The following is a 24234-nucleotide window of genomic DNA, read 5'->3' as shown; positions in this document are numbered from 1 at the left end:
TAGCCATTTTAAGGTTTTATGATTTATTTTTAATGTTTTTCTTAATACCTTAGTACTTAAAGTATCCATTGCCTTAATTATTTCCGCTTTCAATATTCCCTGAGAAGTACCCTCTTCTTGATGAAAACAAATACAATGTATTCATTTACTATCTTTCAGGATCCCTCAGCAATATGTGCACATTCACTTTTGGCCTTAACAGGTCAACACCTCTTTGTCTGTCTACAGAACATTATTCTTCAGAACTAATATCTGTGCTATATAAAGTGACATGTTTATAATGGTCAAGATATTATAAATGAATCCGTGGTGATGTTATGCAGTGCATTTTATCACTTCTGGAAATATATCTAATGCCAGTGAAAGTAAATAATCCTACAACATCCTGTCCTACATCTGCATAGACTACAATGGTTGGATGTCATGGTTCATAATCACCTTCTTTAAGATAGTTTTACCAACTTATGGATAAAATTGCCAATATTCTCCTCAATAAACAGCTAAAACTGTTCATTAAGCACTTTGCTGTCGTGAAATAATGTGGTCTGCAGATGGTGACTGAGTTGATGAGATGGTTACATTACAACAATGATTACACTTCAAAAGTTAACAAGTGCTTTGGGATGACTTGACGTCACAAAAAGAATTAAATGTTAATCTGCCTCACTGTATATACCCTCTTGAACTGCAGAAATCTCATTAAAGCACAAAGATCTTTGATTCTTTGAAATCTAGCTTGTTCCTACATTTTGACAATATAACATCAGGTTAACACGCTGACAGTTAAATTTCCATTGTGTATGGGGAAGCAGAAGGTGTGATTTGAAGCCATTGCCAATCAAGTCTGAATGCATTGACAAAGCAATAAGGTACACTGGCTGCAGTGCAATTTATTGTGCAATATATTGTACATTAGAAGTGCTAACAGTCAATTGTTTTGCTGCTGTTGAATCCTGTGCAAACCAAAACTGCAATATATATCATTTAGTTTCTAAAAGGCCTACAACAATATGACAAAAGGAATTCTCGAATATCAGACAATATAAAAGGATATTGACCTGATCAAACGGTTAATTTCTAGTGGTGCACAGTGAAGCTTCTGTCCAGGTGTATGTTAATACAGATCACAAGTACAAGGTAGCAGATCACCAAAGCTTCTACAATATCATCTCCAAAAGCTCAATGTTTACAACCCAAATGGACAAAAGAGATTGGTGCATAGGAAAATGATGATCTCCAACTTCCCCACAAAGCAACACAACATTTTAACATAAAGGTACATTATTCTCTCATCCTCGCCATTATTATTATTTATTATAATGCCTGCACTGTTTTGTGCACTTTATGCAGTCCTGGGTAGATCTGTAGTCTAGTGTAGTTTTTGTGTTGTTTTACATAGTTCAGTGTAGTTATTGTATCGTTTCATGTAGCACCATGGTCCTGAAAAACAATGTCTCATTTTTACTGTGTACTGTACCAGCAGTTATGGTCGAAATGACAATAAAAAGTGACTTGACTTGGCATCAAAAGGGCCTTCAGTGCATGGACTACAGTAGTTCAACATGTTGGACTATAGCAATCTAGAACAATAGTGATCTTCCGCAAAATAACATTCTGATCTACATCACTCCAGAGGCAACTTACAGAATGCAAATTCAAGTACTGAGACTACATTGCTTTGTGCAGTACAGAGCACATCAGCAATTCTAACCCAGCAGCTAATGCCAGAGGAAAAGCAATACACATATCCAAAGACCAAAGCCAGAAAGCACCGGCTAAAAAAGTAGCAAGAGCAAGATTAAGGAGAATCCACAGATTTTTTTAAAAGTGCATTAAGGGGGAAAGCACATTGAGAAAGAGGCCTCTCAAGGGCCAAACTGGACAGGAAACTAGCAAGGTCCTCAACGTTTTTATCATGGAGGAAGATATGAGCACTTGGAAACCAGGGGAGTTAATGGGAGTTAATTTCTTGGAGATAGTCCACATTACAGTAGGGTAGGTGCTGGATGTCTTAAGATGTATGAAGGTAGAGAAATCACTATGACCTGACCAAGCACATCCAAGAACACCATGGAAGCCTAGTGAAACATCTGCATTAGAGTGTGAGGTGCCAGAAATCTGGAAGTTAGCAAATATTGAGCATTTAATTGAGAAGCACTGCAAAGAAAATCCTGGCAATGACAGACTAATAAGCCTGACATCTGTGATAGGCAAGGTACTGAAGAGGATCTTGAGAGATAAGAAATATTTAGTTCTGGAAAGACAGGTTGATTGGGAGTAGTTAGCATGGCTTTGAGCAGAAGAGATCACATCTTATGAATTTGATTGCATTTTTTGATGAAATGACCAAAAAGATCGCTGAGGACAGGGCATGATCTATATGAACCAGCAACATTTTTGATTAAAATGCTTGTTAGGCTACTCTAGAAGGCTGGATCTCAGAGAATCCAAGGAAAGCTGGCTGAATGGATAGTGATAAGTAGAAGGATGTTTCTCAGACTGGAGGCCCATGACAGTGAAGAAGGTTACCAATTATTATACTGGGTTCTTGATCAGCTAGATAAATGGGCTGAGGAATGGAAAATGTAGTTTATTCAAAGTGTAGCATTTTGGGAAGTCAAATCAAGATTGAAATTTCACAGTAAACAATAGGCCCCTGGTGAATGTTGTAGAACAGAGAGACCTTGGAAATTGGGCATATGGTTCCCTGAATGTGAAGTCAAAAGTAGACAGGGTGGTGAAAAAGGCTTCCTGCACACTGGCATTTGTTAATCAGTGCATTGTTCACAGGCTACAATGGAGTTGTAGAAAATGGTGGTGAGATGACACTTGGAGTATTGTGCTCAGTTTTGGTAATTCTGCCACAGAAAAGATGTTATTAAACACAATGGACAAACATGAACAGTCTTCTCTGGACCGGTGGCTGAACTGGAAGTTTATAAAATTATGAGAGGCATAGATCAGGTAGTCAGCCAAAATCTTTTTTCCGGTGTTAGAATGCCAAATACTATAGGGAATGCAGTTGCTTTAAGGTGAGGGGGAAGTTGAAAGGGGAGATATTGGTGCTTTTTCTTTTGTGTTTTTTTTAAACAAAGTGGTAGGAGCTGGGGCCTGGAACACACTCCTAGGGGTGGTTGTGGGAGCAGACAGAATACTGGCGTTCAAAAAGCTTTTAGACAGGCACATGAAAATACATGAAATGGAGTGGGGGGGGGAATATGAATCACACACAGGCATAAGGGTTACTTCAATTTGGCATCATGGGCCAAAGAACCAGTTCATGTGCTATACTATTCTATGTTCTATAAACTGGGAAAAGTGCAGAAAAGATATACAACAATGTCGTCAAGGTTCAAGGTACTGCGATACAGGGGGAAGATGGTCAGGCTAGGACTTTTTCCTTGGAATGTAGAAGACGGAGAAATGATCTTACTAAGGTGTATAAAATCATATGAGGCATGGATAGGGCAAATGCACGTAGTCTTTTTCCTTCGATTAGAATTCAAGAACTAAGGGGCATAGGTTTAAGGTGAGAGGAAAGATTTATTAGGAACTTGAGGAACAAACTTAAAAAGAAATGCAGAGGGTGGTACGTATATAGATTGAGCTGCCAGAGAGAGTGGACAAGGCAGGTACTATACCAACTTTTAAAAGGCAGTTGGACATGTACATGGGTAGGAAAGGCTTAGAAGGTGTGACACCAAATGCAGGCACATGGGATTAGCTGGGATGGACATCTTGATCAGCGTGGACCAGTTGGGTCAAAGGGGCTGTTTCTGTGCTGTAGAAGTCTTTAATAAATGGATCAATGCAATTGGGCTACAAGGATAATTCTAGAAGATGATCAGCTTCAACTCCCAGCACATTCTTCCAAATTTATTAGTTCACAGATTGTATATTTTGTTACCGATCCTTAATTGCACACAAATTGAGAGATACAGAAAAGACAATCAAATTGTGTATGAAAAGCACTAAATAGTTAAAACCCTACTACACTGGTGGATCAGAATCATATTTATGTCAGACCAAATAAGGTTAGGAGATTTCCTTCTCTGGAGGACATTAGTAAAGCAGATTGCATTTTAAAATAATCTGGTAGTCTCATGGTTACCACACAAGCGCCAGCTTTCAATTCCACAATTTTTAAAATTTAATTATTTCAATTTAAATTCCTGAGCTACCATAGTGGGATTCAAACATGCCAATTGATTAATGATCTGGGTCTGGCTGTTAGTCCAGTAATTTATCTCCTAAACCACCATATCCATTCCCTGGCTCGGAACTCCCACATAAGAACCAACTTCACTACATCTTCTCTATCAAATCCCCTAATCATCTTTAGCACTTCAATTAGACACTCAAAAGAAACATAATCATAGGCAAGAACTGGCATGATAGTTACCAGGAAGCAACTAGCTAATTACTCCTTTGTAATTACAACCCCAGGAAAACCCAATATGCATTTGACCGGGCTTTTGCAGCTTCCACTACACAAGAAGATTCTTAACCATCCTTTAAATGGAACCTACTGGGAAATGCAGCCAGGCATTCTCTTTGCATATGCCACTGCACTGAAACCATATGAAGGACAAGTAGCTGAGGCAACGTAATATTATTTCAAGTGCCAACCCCTCGGTCTTAATAACAGTAGCTCGGTAAGTTTGTAATAGACTATTACTGGGGTTGACTGCAAAAGACTTTTACTGATGCAAAATGCATACTCAGTATGCTAAAATTAGAAACACCTCTAATACAAAAAGTATTTCATATATGGATCAATGCAATTAGAACTATCAGTATGTTTGTTTTGCACTGTGTTTGAAAACTGGCAGTCCTATTTGACTACTACTCATCTCATGAAGGGTTGTTAAATGCATAAGTCCTAGAGCAATTAAAGTAACTAATATGAACACCTTTTATCAGCAGTGAGTTTATTTTCCCTCTGAAGAAAATATTGAACAGAACAAGTTTAAAGGCAACAAAGCAAAACAAAGCTAATACGTACTATTATAGAGTTCCCCAGTACAGTAAGTTGGACTCTTGACCTCACAATCTACCTTATTATGATCTTACACCTTATTGTTACCTCCATGGCACTTTCTTAGTAGCCGTTACACTTTACTCTACACTGTTATTGTTCTACCTTGTTCTACCTCAATGCACTATATCATGATCTAATCTGTATGAAGAGTATACAAGCCAAGCTTTTCACTGTATCTATGTGTGTATTTATTTATCTAATTTATTGAAATAGTGTGGAATAGAACATTAGAACATTAAAAATAGGAGGAGTAGGCCATCTGGCCCGTCGAGGCTGCTCCACCATTCAATAAGATCATGGTTGATAATTTTATATGTTTCTATAAGATCTCCTCTCATTCTTCTGAATTCCAGCGAGTACAGTCCCAGGCAACTCAATCTCTCCTCATAGCCTAACCCCCTCATCTCTGGAATCAACCTGGTGAACCTCCCCTGCACTGTCTCCAAAGCCAGTATATCCTTCCTCAAGTAAGGAGACCAGAACTGCATGCAATACTCCGGATGTGGCCTCACCAGTACCCTGCATAGTTGCAGCCTAACCTCCCTGCTCTTTAATTCAATTCCTCTAGCAATGAAGGCCAACATCTCATTTGCCTTCTTGATAGCCTGCTGCACCTACAAACCAACCTTTTGTGATTCGTTCCCAAGTCCATCTGTATAGCAGCATGTTGCAATTTATTACCATTTAAATAATAAAAAGGCGGAGCTTAGGAGGGTTACTGGCACTAACGGTGATTCATTTGCTTGCATCTTTGGAAACAGCTCTATTTCCATCTTTAAAATCTCTATTTTTCCCTTTCAGGGTTCTTTAGAAGACCCTGACCTGGAGTTACAAGCTGACTACGGTTCTTTGCAGGAATTGCTGGCACTTAAAGGCCACTATGCCTCTGTGCCGCCCAGTACAGTCGACAACTATAAACTAATTCCAATTCACTATCTTACTGCTGGTCCAAATAATTCATCACTAATACCATTTCCCTGAAAATTAAAATGTTAGCAGAAAAAGAAAAATATACGTCATAAACACAACAAACTGGAATAAAATAATTTGCTAATTTTATTGATAAGTATCTTGATTATTTGCAACACACACAATACTGGATGAACTCAGCAGGCCCAGGCAGCATCTATGGAAAAGAGCATGGTTTACACTTCGGGGGGAGACCGTTCGAAAGTTTGTAATGTACATAGAGTCATAGAGCACTACAGCACAGAAACAGGCCCTTCAGCTCATCTAGTCCATGCCAAACCATTATTCTGCCTTGTCCCATTGATCTACACCCGGACCATAGCCCTCCATACATCTCCCATCCATGTACTTACCCAAATTTCTCTTAAGTGCTGGAATCGAACCCACACTTTCACCATCCTCTGAGTGAAGAAGTTCCCCCACATGTTCCCCTTAAACATTTCACCTTTCACTGCTAACCGATGACCTCTAGTCTCAACCAACCTCAGTGGAAACAGCCTGCATGCATTTTCTCTATCTATACCCCCCATAGTTTTGTATTCCTCTATCCAATCTCCTGTCAACTTTCTATACTCCAGAGAATAAAGTCCTAACCTATTCAACTTCTCTCTACAACTAAGGTCCTCCAGTCCCAGAAAACATACTTGAAAACTTTCTCTGCACTCTTTCAATCTTATTTATACCTTTTCTGTAGGAAAGTGACCAAAACTGCACACAATACTCCAACTTAGACATCAATAATGTCTTATACAATTTCACCATAACATTCCATCTCCTGTACTCAGTACTTTGATTGATGAAGGCTAACGTGCCAAAAGCTTTTTTTATGACCCTATCTACCTGGCCCACCACTATTCAATGAATTATAGACCTGTATTCTCAGATCCCACTGTTCTACCAAACTCCTCAGTGCCCTGCTCCTCACCGTATAGGACCTATCCTTGTTGGTCTTCCCAAAGAGCAATACCTCACACTTGTCTACATTAAATTCTATCTGGCAATTTTCAGCTCATGCCACAAGCTGGTCCAAATCCCACTATAAGCTTTGATAGTGGTCCTTGCTGTCCATGAAATCCCGAATCCTGGTATCATCCAAAAATTTACCACATTATCATCCAGTTCATTGATATAGATAACTAACACCAACAGACCCAGCACCGATCCCTGTGGCGCATGACTTGTCACAGGCCTCCAGTAAGAGATTTAACAAAACACTACCACCATCTGAGTTCTTCTACAAAGACAATGTTTAATCCAATTTGTTACCTCATCTTGTATGCCAAGCAATTGAACCTTTTTGACAAATCTCCCATGCAGGACCTTGTCAATGGATGGCCTTGCTAAAGTCCATGCAGAGACAACATCCACTGCCTTGCCTTCATCAACTTTCCTGGTAAGTTCCTCAAAAAACTCGATAAAATTGGTTAGACAAGACTTACCACGCGCAAAGCCATATTGACTATCCCTATCAGTCCCTGTCTATCCAAATACTAATATATCTGGTGCCTTAGAACAGGGGTTCCCAACATTTTTTGCACTGCGGACTGGTTTAATATTGACAATACTCTTGTGGACCGGCCGACCGGTGGGAGGGGGGGGCACGGTGGTAGGCTTGCCAACGGACAAGAGTAGCAGTCAAATATGTTGTTTACCCGAGAAAGACTACCATGACTATGAAGCCTTGTGCGGGCACCTGTGTGCGCACGCGTGTGCCTGCCGATTTTTTTCTACAAATCATTTTTGGCGATTCTGTTCCAGAGGGGGAATGTTAATCACGACAGGAATATAGGTGATAAGTGGCTAATACACTCGATTTCGTTTCTAAAAGGGTTTATCTATCGAATTTAATATTAAACACACAGCGCATATTTTCCTAGCATGAATATAGTGATAAGTCAATTATCAGGGGAGGATAGGGGAGCTTGAAGTAAGTGTTGACCGAACTTCCAGTAGAAGTGGTTGAGGCAGGTTCGATATTATCATTTAAAGAAAAATTGGAAAGATATATGAACAGGAAAGGAATGGAGGGTTATGGGCTGAGTGCAGGTTGGTGGGACTAGGTGACAGTAAGTGTTCGGCACGGACTAGAAGGGCAGAGGTGGCCTGTTTCTATGCTGTAATTGTTATATGGTTATATAAGTCACTTATAACTCAATTGCATCATAACATTTTAAGTAGCGTTTGGATCATTGCAATACACTAATATTGCTGAATCAGTGGGAGCCCTGGGCTTGTTTCTCTGCAACGAGGTGGTGCCATCGAGGAGTGATGGGAGACAGCGATACTCGAAGGGGGTTCCATATGTCCAGTCTATTCCGCAAATTAGTTTTCGCTGCATTCATTACAGAAATACGTTAGAAATGGAAGCAACGTTTTCAGTGCTTTCGTGGCTATCTCAGGATATTTAGCCTTGACTTTGATCCAGAATGCCGGCAGAGATGTTATGTCAAACATACTTTCAGCCCACTGTCATTTGCAAGCTCGAAGAGTTGATCTTCTTCCCGCGCTGACACGGATGACACGTGCGTTTTGACCTCACGTGCACAATGACCTCGCGTGCGTTCAAGCTCAACAGTGAGTGTGACAGGGAATGAGAAAAGGTGCAGCTGACTCCTATCGCCAAATCATATCATTTCCTCGTGGCCTGGTAGCACATGCTTTGCGGCCCGGTACCGGTCTACGACCCAGTGGTTGGGGACCGGTGCCTTAGAATGCCTTCCAATAACGTTCCCATGACTGATATCAGGCTCACTGGCCTATAATTTCCTGACATCCTTAAAGCCTTTCTTAAAAGATGGAACTTTAGCTATCCTCTAATCCTCCAGTACCTCACCTGTGGCAAAGGATGTTTTAAATATCTCTGCACTAGCCTCCCACAGGGTTCAAGGGAACACACTGACAAGCCAAGGGAATTTATCCACCCTAATTTGCCTAAAGACACTAAACACCTCCTCCTCTGTAACTAGTGTAGGGTCCACGACCTCGCTGGTGTATCGCCCCACATCTACGAGTTAATAGTTCGTCTCATGAGTTAATACCGATGCCAAAAATCTATTCTGCCCTATCTCTTTCAGCTCCATGCCTAGATTACCACTCTGAATTTCCAGGGCCAATTTTGCTCTTAATATATCTGTAGAAGCCCTTAGGATTCTCCTTCACCTTGTCTGCTAGAGCAACCTCATGTCTTCTTTTAGCTCTCCTGATTTCCTTGTGTTCTCATGCATTTCTTATACTCTTCAAACACCTCACTTGTTCCTACCTACCTAAACCTGCTATGCACCCCTTTGCCAGAAAACAACCTGTCAATCCACACTTGACAGATCCTGAAACCATCAAAATTGGCCTTTCTCCAACACACAATCTCAAACCGAGGACCAAACCTATCCTTTTCCTTAGTTTCCTGGAAACTAATGGCATTATGATCACTAGATGTAAAGTGTTCCCTTACACAAACTTCTGTCATCTACCCTTTCTCATTCCTTAATAGCAGATCTAGTATCGCACTCTCTCTTTGGAACTTCTATGATTAAAGAGATTTTCCTGAACACATGTAACAAACTCTTTCCCATCCTGCCCTTTTACAGTATGGGAGCCCCAGTTAATACATGGAAAGTTAAAATCACCTACTATTACAGCCTCATGTCTCTTGCAACAGTCTACGATCTCTCACAAATTTGCTTCTCTAAGTCCCGCGAATTGCTGGGTGGTCTATAACATAATCAGATAAATCTGATCATATCTTCAGTTCTACCCATAAAGCCTCAGTCGAGTTCTCCAGACTGTCCTGAGTATTGCCTCGCAAACACAAGGAATTCTGCAGATGCTGTAAATTCAAGCGACACACAAAAGTTGCTGGTAAATGCAGCAGGCCAGGCAGCATCTCTAGGAAGAGGTACAGTTGACGTTTCGGGCCCAGACCCTTCGTCAGGACTAACTGAATGAAGAGCTAGTAAGAGATTTGAAAGTGGGAGGGGGAGGGGGAGGGGGAGATCCAAAATGATAGGAGAAGACAGGAGGGGGAGGGATGGAGCCAAGAGCTGGACAGGTGATTGGCAAAAGGGATATGAGAGGAGGCCCAGGGAGAAAAAGGGGGAGGGGGGTAAAAAACCAGAGGATGGGCAAGGGGTATTTTCCCTGACTAGTAATGCCACCCCTGCCCCTTTAATCCCTCCCACTCTATCACATCTAAAACAAAACCCCAGAATACTGAGCTGCCAGTCCTGCAACAAAATCACACAGATGGCTAAAATGTCATAATTCTACATGCTGATCCATGCCCTAAGCTCATCCGCCTTTCCTACAATAACCATTGCAATAATCCACGCAGCCCAGAACATTGGTCCCACCACGCTCGATCTTTCGAGTCCTGATACGTATGTAAGCTTAACAACAACTTTCTCTACAACATTCCATTATCTGTTCGGGTGCTCTAGTTCTATCCCCCTTCATCTCTAGCTTAAACCCACTTCCAACCCCACACCCGTGCAGCACAGCACTAGCAAACCTTCCTACTAGGATATCACTCCCCTTCCAGTTTAAGTGCAAACCATCCCTTCTGTCCAGGTCCCACCTTCCATAGTAGAGAGCCCAATGATCCAAAAATCTGAAATCCTCCTTCCTGCACCAACTTCTTAGCCATGTATTAAACCCTGTGATCTTCCTATTTCTGACCTCACTAGCATGAGGCATGGGTAGCAATCCTGTGATCACAACCCTGAAGGTCCTGTCCTTTAACTTAGTACAGACATAGACCACAACCTCTGGCTGCTCACCCTCCCACTTAAGAATGCTGAGGACTCGATCCCAGATGTCCCGGACCCTGGCACCTGGGATGCAACAAACCATCCAGGAATCATGTTCTCATCCACAGAACCTCCTTTCTATTCCCCTAACAAACAAATCCCCTACTACTATAGCTCGCTTCTTCTCTCCCCTTTCCCTTTTGAGTCACAGAGCCAGACACCTGATCGCTATGGCTTTCCTCTGCTCGGTCATTCCCCCAAAAAGTATTCAAAGTATTCAAAGCAGAGCACCTGCTGTTGAGAGGAACAGCCACAGGTACTGTGTATTGGCTGCCTATCCCCTTCTCCCCTCCTGACGGTCATCTTGCATCCTGCACCTTGGGTGTATCTACCTCACTGTATATCCTGTCTATCAACCCCTCAGCCTCCTGAATGATCTGGTGTTCATCCAGTTCCAGCTCCAACTCCTTATCATAGTCTGTAAGAAACTGGATGTAGTTCTTGCAGGTGTAGTTGTCATGGACAGTGGAGGTCTCCTTGCCTTCCCACAGCCCGAAAGAAGAACATTCCACCATCCTGCCTGGCATCCCCACTGCTCTAGATGTGCAATAAGAAATACGAAGTAAAGAAAGAATAAATAAACGAAAAAAAAAAATCTACCTGCAGCTTAGTCTCTCCTCACTAAAGCCTCAATTCCCCACTCACAATGGTTGCTCCACTTAAACATAACTTCTTTTATTGGACCTTGCCACGTGCCTAATTATGCACAATCCGATGTCTTCTGGGGATTCTGAAATCCAAAATGTGCCAAATGTCCCTGCTCACTTCTTTTAAATTCTCTCTCCCTCCAAGCAATCTGGTGTCTCCTCGGGATGGTGGCTTGCAATATGTACAGAAAACAATCACAATTCTATGCATGGAAAAAACAAAAAGAATCATTTATGTCATAAAAAACAATGCTGTATATGTTATTTACCACAGTAACAATGTTTGTCACAGTGGAATATCATGAGCAACCTAATTCACATAATTACTGTAATTAAAACTAATTGCAGTAACACTAACAAACTCTTTCAGCATTTACATACAAGAATAACCTTTGTTGACATGACCCCCATATAACATGACACTGGATTGTTACAAAACATACTGTGGAAGTAATTGCTTACCTTGGAATATAAAAATGCCTTGCATTTACTTAAAATATAATATATCTAATTGTGATCAGTTCCCAATTCAGAAGTGCAAAACCCTAATTCATGCTAATCTTTGATCTTTCTGCTTTCCCTAATTATGTCCAGTAGCACCAATGAAATGAACATTAAAGGTGCACATGGAGATTCAGGCTGACTTTAAACATTTCTGGTAAGCAGAGTCCGAAACCATAAATGCTATGCAATTTTTCCACAGAATAATGGATTATTTTGAGATTATCCAAAAAATGTCATAATCTGTAAAATTCCATGATCAGTAACAAATCAGTCAAAATTAATTGTTAGAATTCCCTCTGCAAGGGAATAAACATTTGACCTTTTGGGCCAAGACCCTTCATCAAGACTAGAAAGGAAGGGGGCAGAAGCCAGAAAAAGGTGGTGGGGAGGAGAGGAAGGTGCACAAGCTAGTAGGTGATAGGTGTAAGTAGATAAGGAGGAAGGTGGGTGGGTAGAGGAGAAGAGATGAAGTAAGAAGCTGGGAGGTGATAGATGGAAGGAGTCTAACTGGAAAAGATTGTGGACCATGGAAGAATGAGAAGGAGAAGAGGCACCAAAAGGGAGAAGGTGGGCAGGTGAGGTGAAAAGAAGAGGTGAGAGGGGGAACCAGAATGGGGAATGAAAAAAGAGAGAAGGGGGAAGAATTTACTAGAAGTTAGAGAAACTATTGCTTATGCCATCAGGTTGGAATTTACTCAGACAGAATATAAGGTGTTGCTCCTCCAACTTCAGTATGGGCTCATCATGGCAGTAGAGGAGTCCATGAACAGACGTGTTGGAATGGGTCCTCCAATCTGAGTATGGTCTCACTTTGTTATTCTGGCTTCTGCCCACTTCTTTTCCAGTCCTGATGAAGGATCTGTCGGAAACATTGACTGTTTATTCCCAACCATAGATAGTGCCTGACTTGCTGAGTTCCTCCAGCATTTTGTATGCGTTACTCAAGATTTCCAGCATCTGCAGAATCTCGTGTTTCTAATCAACATTAATGGCACTTCAGTATCAATTAATGATAACAACTTCAAGGAACAGTCAAATCATGGGCACAGGAGAAGAATCCAAGTACCTAATCAGTAAAACAGAATCACTCAAGATTATGTTGATGCAAGAGACTTTTCAACAAAAAACAATTATAGCCCTAGAAATGGCCCAGTGCACTGATACACCCAGTGGCCACTTTATTAGGTACACCTGCTCGTTTTAAGGAACTATCTAACCAGCCAATCATGTGGCTGCAACTCAATGCATAAAAATATCCAAACATGGTCAAGAAGTTCAGCTGTTGTCCAGACCAAGCATCAGAATGGGAGAAGAAATGTGATCTAAGTGACTTTGACCACGGAATGATGGTTGGTGCCAAATGGGGTGGTTTGAGTATCTCCAAAACTGCTGATCTCCTGGGATTCTCATGCACAACAGTCTCTAGAGTTTACAGAGAATGGTGCGAGAAACAAAAAATATTCGGTGAGTGGCAGGTCTGTGGGCGAAAATGCCTTGCTAATAAGAGAGAGTTCAGAGGAGAATGGCCAGACTAGTTTGAGCTGAAACAAAAGGCAACAGTAACTCGAATAACCACACATTACAACAGTGGTGTGCAGAAGCACAACATGTTGAACCATGGCTACAGCAGCAGAAGACCATGAACATACACTTTATTAGGTACAGGAGGTACCTTTGAGAAACATTGTGTTCTGTACAGAAAAATGCTACCATTGTAACTGAACATTGCAGCACAGCCTGTCACCACATACATGACCTTAGACAGATTTAGTTTCAAAATTTAACAGAATGTCCTTTAAACATATTTTCCAAAGTAACATCTTCAGCACTACTATTTGGCTTCAATGTCAACATAATATGTGACTGCATAAGAGTTTCAATACACACTATTTGTCAGTGCGTTGACAGCAAAACCCCAAGACATGCTCTATAGTCTTCAAAGTTAAGCTTGGAGAAAAGTTAACAACTACAGAAAGGTGATAGTGATTCATAAGATCCTGTAATGGAACATGTACAATTTTAAGCCCAAGGCAAGAATAGACTGCAGAAGGCTGTTACAAGCAGAATACTTGTGACAAAAAAAAGTTACAATGACATAGAAGCCTCATCATTTCAATGTTATATGCTAATAAAAGAAGAACAATACAGCCACTGGCATTCCTTAAATGAGATATCCAATGATTTAAAGGAACGTTTTTGTGCGAATCAAACCAAGCCACAAAATAAGCTATTACAAGAAAAACCACTAGCTTAGTAAAATTGGTAGGTTTTAAGAAACAGTATAAAAGGGGGGAAAAAAAGACCGACAGAGAGAAAATTCCAGCGTTTAGAGTCATGCCAATTCAAGACGCAACTGCATAAGGTAAATCAGCGAGCACAGGAGATGTGCTTGAGATCACTGATGGCAAAAACATTACTACATGTAAGTTATGACACAAGCACCTCAAAATGGAAAATTTACAACATATTCAAAAGGGTGCACCTTCTATTTTTGTCCCTTAATATGAAAAATTAACTTCACTTGATATCTACTTTCTTCAACATAGCACAACTGTGACCATGTCCTTAGCTATAAATAATAGTAAGGACAAACATACTCCCTAGAATGGCATAGGAAAGTGAACTTCCATAAGCAAAGAATTCTAATTGCTGCATCAACTGTATCAAAAATCTGTACATTAAGCCACAAAACTACAGAGGAGGGCATCAACAGTCTCTGACTCACCATAAAACACCAGTCCAAAATATCTTGGATGTAATTGTTGCCTCCCAAATTAGTGCCCATCTTTTATTCAATGTTTAAAACTCTCCAACAAAGCTTCACTCCTGCCACAGTAGTCAAGCATCCTGATCAAAGTTATTCTTGCTGATGTAATCTTCATCGTTGACTCTCCAAGTCTACATCATCCTCATTCATTGAGGTCCCCATTGAGTTCGATGATCCTCACTAGGTTCCGTTCTTATTTCTCCGAACTGATGAGAGTTCCTTCAATTACATACTGAGAAAACCAAAAAGGTTTGAATTTAAAATTTTCTTCCTCTTTAGCCAAAACATATATCCTTGTTTATAGTCCATCTTACTGCAAAATCTTCCTCCAAATTCTACAGCTATACATTTCATCAACATTGACTATCAGTAATTTCCCCCATCAATGCCTTTACTTCTACAACTAACCTCCAGATAACCTCAGCTGAACTTTCCAGCCCTCAACCCCTTCATCTTCAGAACATCTTATTAGCCATGTTTTAGTCACCCAAATACAGTACTGTGCAAAACTCTTAGGCACCCTGGATTTTTTATATAAATTTTGTTTTAGATGTTTATTTTTTGTCTTCTACATTGGTACGTCAGTAGAAAATAGCACATTTTAGATTTCCAAATTAAGTGTTAGAGAAATTTTTGTATTTCATTAAAGAAAGTACATATTAAGTAACAGACCACTTTTCAAATAAAAATTTGATTACTTTGTAGGTACATGATTAAACAAAGATAACAAACAGGATGCTAATGGCCAATGACATAACGAGTTGAATAAACTAAGCTGATTAAGTGAAAAAGAAACAGGTGTAGAAGGAATAAAACTGGGCGAAGGACAACCAAACTAAAAGGTGAGTGTGTGTTGCAGATGTGACAGTTTAACCTTCAAATCATCAGTTCTTACACCATGGCAAGAGTGAGCATAGCAACAAGGCACAAGGACCTGCATCAGCAAGGTCTCTCCCAAGCAGAAATTTTGTGGCAGACAGGAGTTTCAAGATGTGCTGTCCAAGCTCTCCTGAAGAAGCACAAAGATATGGGCAAAGTTAAGGACGAGAAACGCAGAAGTTGGACATGGAAACTGAGTGCAGCAGATGAGAGATACATCAAACTGACTTCCATCTAAATCGGAAGTCGTCCAGCACCACTCTCAGCTCTGAACTCACAGAAACCACTGGAACCCAAGTACACACCCCTCTACTGTCCAGAGAAGTCTTGTCAGAAGTGATCTTCATGGAAGAATTACTGCCAAAAAGCCATTCCTCCAAAGTGGAAACAAAGCCAAGAGACTCGCCGACATAGAAAAAAACACAAGGACTGTGGTGCTGAACTAGTGGCAGCAAGTGCTCTGAATTGATGAGCAAAAATTTGAAATTTTTGCCTCAAACAGGAAGCAGTTTGTCTGCAGAACAGCTGGAGAGTGCAATGTAGTTGAGTGTCTGCAGCCAACAGTGAAACACAGCGGACATTCCCTGCAGGTTTGTGGCTACATTTCTGCAAATGGAGTTGGTGATCTACTCAGAATTAATGGAATCCTCAATGCTGAGAAGTACAAGCAGATTCTCATCCATCACATAATACCATCAGGGAGGTAACTGATCAGTCCCAACTTCATTCTGCAACAGGACAATCACCCCAAACATACGGTCAAGGTTATAAAGAACTACCTTCAACAAAAAGAAAAACAAGGATTCTGCAACAGATGGTATGGCCTCCACAGAGCCCTGATCTCAACATCATTAAAGCTGTCTGGGATTACCTGGAGAGACAGATGAAAGCAAGGCAGCCAAAGTTTACAGAAGAACTGTGGCAAGTTCTCCAAGATATTTGGAACAACCGATCAGCCGATTTTCTTATAAAACAGCCTGACACTGTACCTAACAGAATTGATGCAGTTTTAAAGGCAAAGGGTGGTTACACCAAATATTGATTTGATATAGATTTTTACTGTTTACTTCTCTTTACAGTAAATATTTTGATATTTAGACACTTCATTTCATTATTTAAGCATTTTTGCTTCATAGAATTTTTTCACATGTGCCTAAAACTTTTGCACAGAATGTATATCCTTCAGCCTAGAGTCAATTTTCATGTGATTGAGTCATTAAAAAGTTATTCAATCACATTTAAAATACTGAAAGTAACACTAGAACTGATTTAAGTTTGAAGAAAATGCATATACAACTTTACTTTGTAGACGTAGAGATACCAAGCCAAAACGAGTTTGTAGTTAAGACTAGTGTGGACAAACAAAATGAATATCAGATTTGTACAGAAACCAAAATGTGGCATGAAGAACATTATATACACAACCATTTCTCTGCATTTTCTCACCAAGATGGTACTTTAAAAATATTTTAGCAGATTGTAATATAAAACCATTAAGATATTACATAATCGTTCTGTACAGAGAAGATGGGTTCTACTTCCTAATTTTCAATAACTCTAAGTGAAGACAGCGAGTAAATTTGCAAGTCAAGTCAGTAAATTGCAAATTTTGGGGGGACATGGGGATGGTTGCCTGATGAGAAAAATGTCAATTCATCCTTTGAATTAGAGCACTATCATAGGGATTTTCCCCTTCATAAGGCACTCCAAAAATAAAATGTTACACTGAAACTTATGATGATTATCGATAGTTCTCTATCTAGTGTCATGACAATAACCTTTCCTCAATGTCAGCAAAACAGAAGACCTGGTCATTGACTTCAAAGTGGGGACAGTATATGTGCTTCTGTTTATGTCAAAGGTACTGAGATCAAGAGGGTTAAGAGTTTCAAGTTCCAAGGAATAAACACCATTCGTAGCCTGTCCCGGTCCAGTCACGTAGCCGCTGCAGCCAATGAGGCTCACCCGCACCTCTGTTCCGCAGTAGGCTAAAAAAAATTGGCATGTCCCCTTTGACCCTCACCAATTTTTATTGATGCCTCATAGAAAGCATCCTATCCAATGCATCACACCTTGTTACAGCAGTTGCTCTGTACATGAGCACAGGAAACTACAGAGTTATGGACACAGCTCAGCACATCATGGAAACCAACTGGTTGCTTCACTCAGGCAACAAACAGTGTAGTCAGAATCTATGGAGGGGTGATCCCACGAACCCTAGACATTTTTTCTCCCCCACCCCATCAGACAGAAGATATAAAAGCCTGAAAGCACATACCACCAGGCTCAAGAAAAGTGTCTATCCTGTTATGAGACTACTGAATGGTTCCTTAGTATGATAAAATGGACTTGTGACTACATAATCTATGCTGTTGCTACCTTGCACCTTACCATCTGCCCGCACTGCACTCTGTACTTTATTCCGCACTCTTATTACTTTACCTTGCACTTCCTCAAAGCATCGCTGTCGTGAATAGATCTGTATAACACCATGCAAAACTGATGTGTCACTGTAACTCAGTATATGTGACAAACAAACTACCAATTTAAAAGAAACTGAAACTACTCAAAGGAATTAAAAGGGTTGGGAAGTAGGAAAGACCTAAAATGACTAAGCAAAGTTTTAATCTCTGAAGGAGTGGAAAGTTGACAGCTTGAGGCAGCTTCTTACTTGGAACAACTTCTAAAGAACAAAAACTAATTCAGGAAATAGCCGCAATTCCCTCTGTTTATTTGGGACACTCTGCCGCTTAATTAGGCCAGCAGAGTGTTGCCACATGGTTTCTAACTACTGACAGTTGAATGCACTTGTGAGGTCGTTGGACACTACGCCATGCTTAGAGTAAACAGTTTTTAAATACTATCAGTTATGTGTGTTTGTGTTCAAAAAGCAGTGATTTTTGTTACTGATAGTTGCCAAGAAATAAGCAGTAAGACAATTCAGAACTGTTTTACTCACTGTGGTTTCAAGCATCCAGGCTTGGAAATGTCAAAACCAACAAAAATGAAACTATTTCACTACTTCAACAAGTTAGGCACTACGAAGAATTTGAAGATATTGACAATCATCTTGAATATTACAAAGAAAATTAAGGTTTGGAGGATGCAGTCATTGTATGAAGGCAGTCCATAATCTGCACTAAGTGTCTGTGTTGATTTTGTTCACTTACAGTCAATCAAAAGGACACAGCAGTGTCCACTGGATGAACTCCCCCGTCAATAACTAATACAGTTTTTTAGCACTGTAGTAGTATTCTAATTCGTTCTGTATTTCATTTAAATACATAATTTGTTACTCAGTTAAACGGTAGTTTGTCTTCTTTATACCTTTTCAGCAATTTCCATGAAACCTTGTCTAATTGGGCGAAAATGTACTGGTTGTGGTGTGTCCCAATTAACTGGAATCCACTGTATATCGGCAGCTTTGTTAAAAGTTTTGCAGAACTATCAGCATGGGGCAGAGATTGCTAATAACACCAAGCAAAGGGAACCTGATTGTCACATTAAATCAGAACACAATACATTCACTAAAACTCATCAACAATGAAAGGAGAAGAAGGAGAAAAGCCTAAGAGGAATTCCCTTGAAGAACAAGGGTCTTGATCACACAAGAGATAACAAAGATCATTCTAGCAACCCAACTTTCAATATCATTCAAGATGATATTATTATCTATCAACTTGAAAACAATATGCTGCTACAAGAGGTTAAATTATGAAAAAGATACTAGATTGAAAATACTTTACTGGAAAGTGATATATTTTATGTAATCTCAACTGTACTAGAAAATCTACAAACAATAACATGAGTGAATGTATAAACAATCATTAAACCCACATCCAGTAGGCCTACAATCAAAGAGAAATGACAAAAATTATGATGCACATTATCAGACTCAAGCAGCTCTTAGCAGTGTTTGTCGGACATTAGAGAATAGCGTCCTCCATGTCTATCTCCAATGCCAATGGAAATTACAGAATATTTCACAAAATTGTATACTTTAATTTGTATTTTAAGACAATCAAAGAAAACTCTTCTGCAAGTGGCCAAAGGAACAATGATTGGTCCACCCTAATGGAGAAAAGGAGCAAATATGCTGCCCACCCAGCCAAAAGAAATTGCCTTACCAACAGCATTGTTTTATTAATGTGCAGTTGTTAAAATGCTGAGAAAATATGCAGATTCTCAAAAAAAATCATGATTATTCTTTCTCCAGACATGGAGCACAATGCAACTTTTGATTTTAGCACAAATTGACTGACAATATCACTCAATGAAAGCAGCTTCATTTCTGAAATATACGTGAGAAATGCAACATTTTCACTAAACTTAGCAATATACAGGACATTCGGCCATTAATGTTCAATACACTTTCAATTAGGAAGTTAGATGTCCTGCCTAGATACTATGTAAATGATATAGCTGTTTTACACCATCAATTACACCAAGTAAGATTGCCTTACACCATTCGTTTGATAAAAATGACCATTACTTCTAGAAGAAGTTTGACAACTTAAGCATTTATACCAGAGTCTTCCTATTCACTATACAACATAAACGTAACTTGACAAGTGGATATCACAACTCTCCTTCAAAGAGGTGACCTTGATTTTTTTCAAATATTATGTGCTACTACATTTTGTCAGATTTACCGAAATCTTCCCACACACTTATTCTGCAAATATGATGAATTTTTCAAAGGACATAACAACAGTGCTCTTTCGTTTAGTCTAAATGGCTGTGCTACCCACACTTTCAAGAAGATCAACCAGAATTAATACATTCGCACACTTTCATAAAAGCGTAATAACTCTGATATAATTTCTGTGCACAGTGATTACCTTTGATGCAAATTTCAATATTATGCGTTATGCTTCTCCAAATATGCAGCAAGCAATTCTATTCTTCAAAGTTATTCTTGCTCTATTAGTATGCTGTCAACCACCACTGCAATTATGACAGTAAATACGTTAACATAATCACTGACTTTTTTTAGTCTACCTGTCCAACTCGTGTTTCAAATGAATGTATCCAAAAGGGCCATTTGAAATATAGACGCTCCATTTTCTAAAAGACAGACTGTATTACACATTTGCAATTTTCCATGTTTATCACACCTGCAGAATTAATTAAAATCCACCTACAGTAAAGTCAATTAATATTGCATGGATCAATGAGCATTTCTCAATGGAGGTCACCCCCACACTACTCCAAAAGCTGATACGGGAGCCACGAAATCATCTTCTGTGATTCATTCTCACCGCTGCGCCATTTTTCCGCTATCCGCAGACCGTACAACACCTGTAGTGATAACTGATCAACTACAAACTCGAATACCAATTCTGATGCCCAAGGAATTCGCAGACCGACTCCCTAAAACACATCTTTGAATGGGGGGGGGGGAGATATCTTAAAATCTGTCATTTTTCACTGGACCTTACACTTGCTCCAACTGCAGGACACGAATGCCTAAAGATCCTGCCAGACAACCTTACATTTTCTTGACTCCGATTTCGATGGAGATGACCCTCCAACGAAAATTTTAACCCTAAGGATTAGCCAGGGAGAGGGAAGGGGGACACTTAGCATCGCCCTCGCCCGCCGGTGCGCACACACGCTCTCTCTCTCTCTCTCTCTCACACACACACACACACACACACATATACACACACACACACACACACACACTAAATACCTCCACACTTGTCCCAGCTGCAAGATGTGAATGACCGACTGCCAGATCCATACCGAGATCCTGCAGCAGCGGTTGTAGCCGGTGACGCCGGGCCGCCTGCTGCTGAGACCCTCCACACCCCCGAGCCCCCCGCCGGCGTAATCCTGCATGAACCACCTGAAGCTGAGAATCTGCACCAGCACGGACGGCACTAGCACGAAGAAGAGCGTTAAGCCGAACCACCAGTAGTCCTGCTTCAGATAGTAGTCGGCCGCCAGCCAGAGGTCGGTACCCACGTCCGAGAAGAAGATGAGCAGCGCGATCACGATCCAGAGGCAATCGAGCACCGGATGGTCGCCCCCCTTCAGGCTGCACAGCGATCTCCTCAGGCAGGCACTCCGGCAGCCCCAGTAACATGAGGAGGTGTTGCAGCAGTGGCAGATGTGGAAAGAGCTGCTTGCCTCCGGTCCCCCGTCCAGCTGCTGCTGCTCGTCGCCCCCTTCGGTCACCGACTCGTCCAGATTGTGGAGCTGGGCGAAACCGGTAACCCCAACGCCGTCAGATTTCGCGGCCATCTTGGCGGGTGCCTGGCACGCTCAGCTTCCGGGGTTACGGCGGCCGCGCGGAACTGTTGAGGGGGGCGGGGCGGGGGTGGTTGGAGAAGAGATGGGGGGGTATGGAGCGGAGCGGAGGGGGGACGACGCGGAGAGCGGGAGACGATGACCTCACTTCCTGGATGCCGCAGGGAGGAGGCGGGGCAGGGCACAGAGGGGTGTGGCCAGTGACGCCCCGCCCCCCCCACAACGCCACGCCCCTCCACCCACCCGCCCTGGTGACTCTGCCCCGGCATGTGCACCCGCTCGGATGGGGCGCAACATCGGGGTGAGAGCCGGGGGCACAGCCCCTTGGTCAGCGGGCACACCTGCAGAGAGCACGGCCGTGCCCGGCTGCCTGCCCCGGCACCGTTCAAAGCAATCCAGTCCAAGTCAAATTGCCAATTGCCCTGGCAAGTCTGAACGCTGACAGATCGCCTGCCGCAGCAGATCGTTTGCTGCTGTTCAAAGAGTGCCAGGGCAACTTAACTTAAAGCATTTCCGTCACGACACCCGGGAAAATGCGGACTTTTAACGCAAAGACAACTCCGAACCCCTTTAGTGGAAGGTGCTCTGCTAAAAATTGCAAGTAGTGCTCATTTTACACCTAAATAAAACAACAAGACTTGACTGGTATAGTCGTGACCATTATGTTGCAGTCACAAATTCCCAAGTAGTGACAGTTCAAATTCTTAATTTGAAGTAATAATTAACCCCTGTTAACCGTACCACATATAGTTAGTGATAGAATCACACTAGAAAAGCGGGAAGTGGCGCAGAAGTCAAGTGCCATCGGGTTCAGCTGAGAAAAATAAGTGCCGACGAACGCTCGGGGATTTTCACGCATTTTTTTCTGATCTCAGCTTCCATATCTCGCAATTGGTTAGATGATAACTATGAGAGGCCATTGATTTCTTGGCAGCTTTGATGGGAACAGTGAAGAGTAAAGAACAAGGATATGAAATAAAACATCTCTGTGATTGTTCCCACTGTTGTAGTGCTTTACATTGAAACATTTCAGAATTTTCTGCACTTTCACAGTGGTCTCCAGACGTTATACTTGAAATATCCAACAACGCAATTGCCACCCAAATTGTTATTTTACCAATTACATGAAAATATTTTGCAAGAAATATTGCAAAATACTGCAAGTGCTGGAAATCCAAAATAAAACCAGATAATGCCAGATACCATGCCTTCTGTATTGAGAAAATAAATATCTGCTTACAGAATCGCTTTATTAACACTAAATAATTCTTCGATCAATGAAAGTGGATATTGACATCTCTTTTTTTTTCATTTCAGAGGGTATCTGATCTGTTAAGTATTTCCAACATTTACTGTTATCTTCCAAATGGCTCTTCATCATTTAGATAAACAGAATAAATTTCAGCTGGTTTGAGACTAGATGATACAATCATAACTGAAAGAACACAAAGATCATTTGATTCCACATCTGTGAGATCACCGGCCATTTTCCAACCCAGTGAAACTATTAGCTTGTCTTTGATAATGTGGTTTGACTTTGCCTAAAGTATGCAGGTCAGCTTCCCTATCCCTATCTTGTCCCTCCACAGCTCATTCCAAACTCTGTTGTCTAGATTTTACACAACAGTTACTTGTCTTCCCCGCATTCCCGAAGTCAAAGCTTCAAAGCCTTAGCCATGTATTTAGATTTGTTCATGATCTTGGTCTTCCATGTCACAATTATCTCTTCCAGCCCTGCACTTTATGATTTCTCTACATCGATTTGTGCAGCTCCGTTATCTTTTGATCTATGTTTGCCCATGCTCTGAATTTCTTGCCTAAACTTGCTCCTTGCATTTGGGTACCTTTCATGATTTAATATCCAACTATTTTCCTATGTTACATTTGCAGTATAAATGCAATTTGTTGTTAAATCTGACATCATGATCTTAGTTCCATCACTAAGATCATAAGAAATGTATTATCACTGCTCTCTCAACGCACACTGTACTCATTTACCGCTGAATTCACAGGTACCTCTGTCCACAATTGGTTGTGAAACTGTTCACAAAACAATAAACTGTGCCTGTAAAGAATCAATAAATAGACTAGCAATACTTCTTTTAATTAAAAACATCAGGGAAAAACTTGTAATCCCCTTAGTTCTAAGGGGGAATAGGAACTGAGACTGTGAGACATTGTATCTACAGAATTTGATCAGAAAACACTGCTTTTGTTTAACATAGATAGAAAGTGGCTGAGAAAAGGGAAAATGAAGCTTAGCCACAGACAGATAAACAAATCAAAGAGTGAGGCAAAAGCTGAGAATACAAACACAAAACTGTTCCAAGGAAAAGGCATATAAGTGAGAAACAGGAGCAGATGGATCAC

At 40.9% G+C, this 24234-nt stretch overlaps 1 protein-coding gene across 3 annotated transcripts in view; it reads right to left on the bottom strand.

Annotated features, from left to right (window-relative positions):
• The window catches only part of xkr6b (XK, Kell blood group complex subunit-related family, member 6b), a 485147-nt gene extending 463204 nt beyond the window's left edge, over positions 1–21943 (bottom strand). For 2 of the 3 annotated variants that reach the window (XM_072251432.1, XM_072251431.1), the window contains exon 1: positions 21305–21943. In XM_072251432.1, the coding sequence (XP_072107533.1) occupies positions 21305–21858 (554 nt within the window). In that variant the 5' untranslated portion in view covers positions 21859–21943. The remainder of the gene's footprint in view (positions 1–21304) is intronic. The other variant, XM_072251433.1, reaches the window with a different exon arrangement.
• Positions 21944–24234: the final 2291 nt, after the last annotated feature.

Source organism: Mobula birostris, chromosome 2, assembly GCF_030028105.1.
Source record: "Mobula birostris isolate sMobBir1 chromosome 2, sMobBir1.hap1, whole genome shotgun sequence".
Classification (NCBI taxonomy): Eukaryota; Metazoa; Chordata; class Chondrichthyes; order Myliobatiformes; family Myliobatidae; genus Mobula; species Mobula birostris.
This window is presented reverse-complemented; position numbering and strand designations above follow the sequence as displayed.